Here is a 7,363-nt window from a genome sequence, read left to right on the forward strand (position 1 = left end):
CGTTTTTTTTAATTTATTATTGTACGTTAAGCCATAAAAACATGAGTGCAACCTAGGCAAATGCATGGTATTTTCGACCGGTTTAATTTCTGTATTAACCGCAAAATTTCAAAAAAAATCAATCCAGTCATCAGTGTCACTGTTAAGTAGAAACAAAAAAAAAAAGAAACACCAACTGGTCGAGGATTGTCTGTTGAATCTTGAGGTTGCCTTGCAACAGTTGCATAAAACTGAAAAGAAAAAAAATTTACTCTCTGCACAGGGGACAAAAAAATCCTGATTATACACAAGTTGCATAAACTGGGAATGCTGGAGATCAGACAACTGTACAAAAAATAAGAGATTTGTAAATTGGTTCATTCACCTTTGTTTTTGGGGGCCAGCCAAACAATTGACCCACTTTTGATTTTGATCAAGCTCTTCAGCAACGAAAGTGTTTGAATTTTAAACTCAAATTCAAAGTCACCTAGACCACTTGCTTAAAAGAAAAAAAAAAACTAAAACTCACGTGCTTTCTTTAAAAAGCCATAATGCTTATGGATGCTCAAATGCTTTCAATAAATCTGAAGTTTACAGCAAAAAAATTAAAAATGTTGTTATTATTACATAAATTTTGTGAGTATTTCATAAGTAACTGCCATGAAGTGAACTGTAGCAAAAATCATAACAACATCACAGCAATGTATCGAAGGTGTCTATGAAATGGTAATGATGATGATGATGATGTTAACACGTTCTGGCAGTGTTTGGGTGTTTACGCTTGAATAGTTGAACAAGACTACTGGCACTGTCACAGGCTTTTGTTTGTATGTCATGCGGGTGTTTATTTGCCTCTTTGCCTGATGTCACAACAAATTATTAATAAAATAAAAAACATGGATAACCATTTCCAAAAAAAATATTATCAAAATATAAGGTGCGTGAGTGTCTTCTGTTTATGACCACATTTAATTTCAATGGCCATTTCACATTAAGTACTTGACACTACTGGAGAACCGAAAATGGCAAAAATATAAAAACAATTGTAACAATTGAAAAATTGAACATTTCACATTTATTTCAGCAGCGAGTTACACCTCCTGGGAAGCGGCAGATTGCGGCAACAAAAATTTGGATATAACCTACATTTCCAACCAAGATACAAAAATGCAATTTTTGGTAATTACAAAAACAAAATTAATAAAAAAAAAAAATATTATATAACTTGGTTTTTCCTTTTATCAGGCGCGTTTTTTGTTTTTATTGGTTATAGGCCAATCCTTGGCCGTTTTGAATAACAGCCCACAGGATTTGTCCCCCAAGCCGTACAGTTATAATGAACCAGCAACTCAATATCTACCCGCTGATATCAATGCCCACACCAATATACAACGACCTATTGAGGATTCAACTGTGCAACCAGGATTATATAAATATCCCAAACCGAAAATTTTAACACCAATTTCCTATAAACCCCTTGATCCTGCTTACAAAGAGCAAGCTGCCCAAGGTGCTTATCATTACAATGGAGTTGTACCACAGAATGAATTGTCATTCAAAAAGGATTACAATGGAGTTTTACCGCACTCTGATAAAAAGGAATACTCTTCAGGTTCATATTACTACAATGGAGCTGTACAAGAAAATTCTCCAGCAACCAATGCCCAAGGACCTTATGAGTACAACAGGATACCAACATCCAATAATCCTTCAGCTTCTATGGAAAATATTCCAATTTCCTCCCAAAATACACCACAGCCTAATAAAGGCTTCTATCAATATGAAGCTCCTTCTCAACACCAGGATGCTTTACCAACAAAACCCACTTATCCTAATAACCAACAGAATCAGGATGTAACACATTTCCATTATCTACAAAATGGAGAGAATGCTTATCACTATACCCTGCCCGGTGAAAAGGATTCCTATCAGTTTCAAAAACCTTTTCTTCACAACATACAGCAATCTCAACAAGATTCATCTGCAGAAAAACCTACAGTGTCAAAAGAACACAATGGAGCTACAGTACAAGACCCTTCAGTTTATAATAATAAAGTTCCTTATCAATATGCCACACCAACAAAAGATTCGTCTGCTGTACAAGCAACTATGTCAAATCAACATAATGGAGCTAAACCACAATTTTCTTCATCTCATAACAATGCGGGTCCTTATCAATATACCACACCAACAAAAGATTCATCCGCTGTAAACCCAGCTTTTTCAAACCATCATACTGACCAGATTAATGGAGTTATACCACAATACTCTCCAACTAAAGGTCCTTATCATTATTCTCCACCTTCCAAGGATAATGGAGTTACTCCGCAATACCCTGCAACATTTAATAATGAAGGTCCTTATCAATATTCCCCACCTTCAAAGGATAATGGTCCCTGGACTCCAATTGCCATTAAAAATGATGCAACACAACAAAACCCTTCCACGACCAAGAGCGAAACAAAAGGATCTTCAGGGCCTTATCAATATAATAGACCGGAACAATATATTCCTTCGCCGCCGTCATCTGAACAAAATCCTTTGAATCAAGCTTTACCAAATTTATCTGCTATAAACAAACATGACCCTCAGAGGGATTTTAATCAACAGCATAACCTCTCAGCAGATAATAATCCTACTACAGATTCCATACAACCAGCTGATTATCATTATAATAAGCAATCTGTGGAAACATCTTCAAACTCAGTTGATAATTTAAGTGTTAGTGCACATTCTCCTTCATTTCAAACCTCTCCCACAAAAGCTTCTCATTATCAGCAACAAAATCCTACCCAATACACAACACCTTCCAAGCTGTATCAACCTCCAATTTATGAAGCAACTACTACATCAACAACATCCACAACAAATTCACCACAATTTCAACAAGCTCCATACCAATATCGTCCATCCATTGAATATCAAACACAATCTTCACAAATAAAGCAACAGTTAAATAGCAGCCCTCTTCCTCCAACATCTACCTCCTCATATCATGGACCAGATTATCAATATTTGCCTGCTACAACTATAAAGCCCAATTCGAATAATCCTTCCAATCCAGCACTTAATTCAACTTCTTCCAGTAACAAGGGTCCAGTGGCTTTGAATGAAGGTTATCGTTACAATACTCCAGCCTTAAAAGAACCTTCTGCTCATAAGGAAAACTTCAATGGCATCAATTATAATGAACTAGGCATGGGTATGAATGTTACTTCTAACATAGAGCATAAACCTAAAGATCACCAAAGACCAGATTTTGCTAAAACTGAAGTTGAAAGTAATCAAGGCTATATATATGGCAAACCACAAGGAAATCGTTTGGATATAAATAAAGATGGATATAATAAAGATGGTATAACTCATTTGATACCGGTACCCACCATGCCTTCATCATATATTTATTATAGACCTCATAAGAAATTTGAAACTTCAGAGAATTCTAAAGGAAAACAGCATAACCAGCAACAAATTCGAAATGAAACTTTAGAAGATAATAGACCTTCAAGCCAAAATAATGCAGGATATTCTAAAGGTCCTCTATATACTCCATCATTACAAGAAAATTCTTTAAACACCCAGCAAGCTTCTTCTCCACCTAGTTTACCACAAACTTGGGGGAATGTAGGATCATATACATATAATCCTCCCAATCATCAAAGTTCATTGCCGCATAGAACTGAGAAACCCACAATGAAACCTCTTCAGCAGCTTGTTGCACCAAGTTATCAAGGCACAGATGTTAGACCCTCTCCACAAGTAACAAATAATGTTAACACAAATGGTTATAATTACCATACCAATTCCGAAAAGGATGCTCTGCAAACCGCTTTGTCTCCCAATATTGCATCATCTTCATCTTCTTTCAAGCAAGACAAGCCATCATCTTCATCCAGTACTTCTACATTAAATCATAATGGTAACATTGCTCAAAATGCTAACAATCATCAAAATGAACTATTCAATCCTCATAAGTTTACAGGCTACCCAGCTCATGAATCGGATTCATACAACAATAGGCCATATATTGTTGACAATAATAACATTAGACGACCTGAATCTCAACATGCATCACCAACTTCTTCAAGTGCAGAATCCGCAAACTATGCTATACCAACTCAAAAAGAACCTCAAAGGTCTAATCCGCTGCATTCAACTTTACTACCATCAAATAATAATCCAGGGAATATGCAACAGCAGAATATACAGACTTTTGACCTTAAAAATCAACTTCAAACATCACCCATGAATCAACAGGGATCGTCAACATATCCCTTAGAGAATAATTCACAATTTAAACCCTCTTTACAATATATTTCGAACAACATTCCAACTTCATCTCCAGCTAATGATCCTGTCTATACTCAAAGTCAATTGTCTCAAATTGCACATCCACAAAATAGTCAATTTTCTATTCAAACATTGTTGAATCAACCTAAAACTGATTTTCAACCACCATCCCAATCCTTAAGCCCCAGCCATACAAAAAATCTTAAACCAGGTTATCAATATTTTCATCAACAATTACCTCTTACCGAAAATCAAAGGCAAAAAACTCAAAACCCTAAGGTCATATCAGATACAACAAAGCAGTACCACAGTTTACAAACCCAACAAACATTTCCCCCCACTTATTCGATTCCTGGCACAAATTCAGCTGGCAATTTCATTGGTACATTTGGTCATATATCTTCTACAGCAGCTACTTCAACCAATAATGGCGGTAATTCAAACTCCATTCAACCCACAAAACCCTCTCATAAGCCCATGATTTTTGAAGATACTAAAACTTATTTACAAATGCCTTCTCAGTCCTTTGAATTGCCTTCATATTATACCATAGTACCCAATCATCAACTTCAAGGGCATTACATAAAGAAACAATCATCTGCAGTTCAAGAAAACCATCCTCTTTCAAACCCTTCCATAATGGTTACCACACAAAATCCCTTGCTTTTCACTCAAACTCCTCAAGCACATGCTCCCATTTCTTTGAAGAAACCCATGGTGTTTGTTGAAACTCCCATAGTTCCTTTACAGCCCACTAGGCAACCTCATATGTTATATGGAGCGCCATTACTCAAGGCCTCGAATATTTTTTTACCTCCACCTGGAGGTATGTATCCTCCTTATTTGAAAAAGAAATAAATTAGAAATATAAAAATATTTTACAATTTTAGATTTAACGATGTTATTACCACGATTTATTTTTTAGGTATTATTTATGAATTTTATAAAAACGAAAAATAAAATTTTGCGATCATAAACTAAGGGAATATTTCATTTCATTTATTAAGTCTATGAAACAGCAAAATTCCTTACAGACTAGAAATTTAAAATTAAATTACTTAAACTAAAATTAAAATTAAAAGTAAAGAAAATCTAAGATGTTCGAAAATTCATTAATATTAATAGAAAAATCTAATCTATACCTTTTTAAAGCTCTGGTAATTGGTTCGTTTATAGAATAATTAGTTCTATGCAGAAACATGGAAAAAGTTAAAACGTTTTTAAAGTTAAAAGTTTTTTTTCCATTTTCTTGACTATAAGCAAAGTAGTACTTTTAACCCTATTTTTCTTCAACGCTTTGCCGAAGAATTTTTTGTATAGAAATTGACAGCATTCCGCGCGAAAAAGTGAACAAAATATCCTGCTTTATGAGGTGGAATTACACGTAGATACTTGGCCTCAAATTTGGATGTCAACTTGGTAACCAATTCCAGTATACTCATAATTTGATAATCATTTCGTTCTGAATGGTTTACATGTCCTCTCTCGGGGTTTTGAGGTGAAACGATCTGAAGAACAACACTTGATTTGTCATTTCTCAGCATGTTTTGGCTTTATATGGCACTCATTTAAGTGATGCTCATTTGTAAACAACATATGACGTCCGTCGACTAAATTGAAAAACACATCCACTGGACGTTTACTGAAACGTTCGGGCATCTCTCGCTCTATTGTATATGTGCGTGTGTTTCTAACTAACTTTGTTTTTAGGTGATATGCGTAACAGATAATTGCTTTGGCCAAAACCCGAACAAATGTTGGGTCTCCGCAGTAATCTTTTACAAACGAAATAAGTAAAGGGTGATTTTTTGAGGTTAGGATTTTCATGCATTAGTATTTGACAGATCACGTGGGATTTCAGACATGGTGTCAAAGAGAAAGATGCTCAGTATGCTTTGACATTTCATCATGAATAGACTTACTAACGAGCAACGCTTGCAAATCATTGAATTTTATTACCAAAATCAGTGTTCGGTTCGAAATGTGTTCAAATTTTGACAAATTTTGTTCAGCGATGAGGCTCATTTCTGGTTGAATGGCTACGTAAATAAGCAAAATTGCCGCATTTGGAGTGAAGAGCAACCAGAAGCCGTTCAAGAACTGCCCATGCATCCCGAAAAATGCACTGTTTGGTGTGGTTTGTACGCTGGTGGAATCATTGGACCGTATTTTTTCGAAGATGCTGTCGGACGCAACGTTACGGTGAATGAACACATTTCGAACCGAACACTGATTTTGGTAATAAAATTCAATGATTTGCAAGCGTTGCTCGTTAGTAAGTCTATTCATGATGAAATGTCAAAGCATACTGAGCATCTTTCTCTTTGACACCATGTCTGAAATCCCACGTGATCTGTCAAATACTAATGCATGAAAATCCTAACCTCAAAAAAATCACCCTTTATAACCTCATCCTATGGTGCAGGGTATAAAGAAAGAACCGGGCCCGCTCCGCTGCGCCATCTTTAACTCTCTAATATCTTTTTAGGGTGGGGACACTTCGCCCTGAATGTGGATATCGAATTCGTGCCACTATAGCTTATGTCCGCCTATGACGCGGAATGCCTGCGTTCGAATCCTGGCGAGACCATCGAACAAAATTTAATGCGGTGGACATTTGCGAGGTAACATGCCATGCATGGTCATGTTAAAAATATCAGACTCCAGGATCTTTGCCCCGAAAATGAGTATCATTTTCCCAAAAATGGGTATCAATTTCCCGAAAATCAATCAATTTTCAGTCCAAAGAGTTTTTATATAATAGGAAGGTATTTTGGGTTAGGACGGCTCCCCAAACACATGAATATCAAATTCGTTTTTTTCCCAAGCACCTTTCGTTTGAGCTCTATATTGTCGCGATTGGTCTATATATCCATTTGGCGGGTTTTGGGCTACCCCCGAGGCACCCGACCCTAACAATAGAAACCATGTCTTGTTTTTGATGACTGTGAGAGGGCAAAACAATTTCGAGCGAATCGCATTACCAATCTACGCGATCTGGTGTTTTTGAAAGTTAGGGTAATGAGAAGTGCTGTTTAGGGAAGGTGTGGCACTTGAGACACTTCGACTGAAATATGGTTATCAAATTCGTGCT

General features: G+C 36.2%; 1 protein-coding gene across 1 annotated transcript; it reads left to right on the plus strand.

The window, feature by feature from the left end:
- The first annotated feature begins 1,146 nt into the window (after window positions 1–1,146).
- On the plus strand, window positions 1,147–5,999 carry LOC131996703 (GATA zinc finger domain-containing protein 14-like). The gene is made up of 3 exons (XM_059366449.1): window positions 1,147–1,158; window positions 1,225–5,095; window positions 5,980–5,999. Exons 1-3 carry the CDS (start codon window positions 1,147–1,149, stop codon window positions 5,997–5,999), a joined length of 3,903 nt encoding a protein of 1,300 aa, XP_059222432.1.
- The last annotated feature ends 1,364 nt before the right edge of the window (window positions 6,000–7,363 follow it).

This window comes from Stomoxys calcitrans, chromosome 4, assembly GCF_963082655.1.
Source record: "Stomoxys calcitrans chromosome 4, idStoCalc2.1, whole genome shotgun sequence".
In the NCBI taxonomy this organism is placed as follows: domain Eukaryota; kingdom Metazoa; phylum Arthropoda; class Insecta; order Diptera; family Muscidae; genus Stomoxys; species Stomoxys calcitrans.

Coding starts and splice junctions, on each gene's coding strand:
- LOC131996703 (XM_059366449.1), top strand. Junction 5,096..5,979: donor TTTTTTACCTCCACCTGGAG/GTATGTATCCTC, acceptor CTTTGTTTTTAG/GTGATATGCGTAACAGATAA.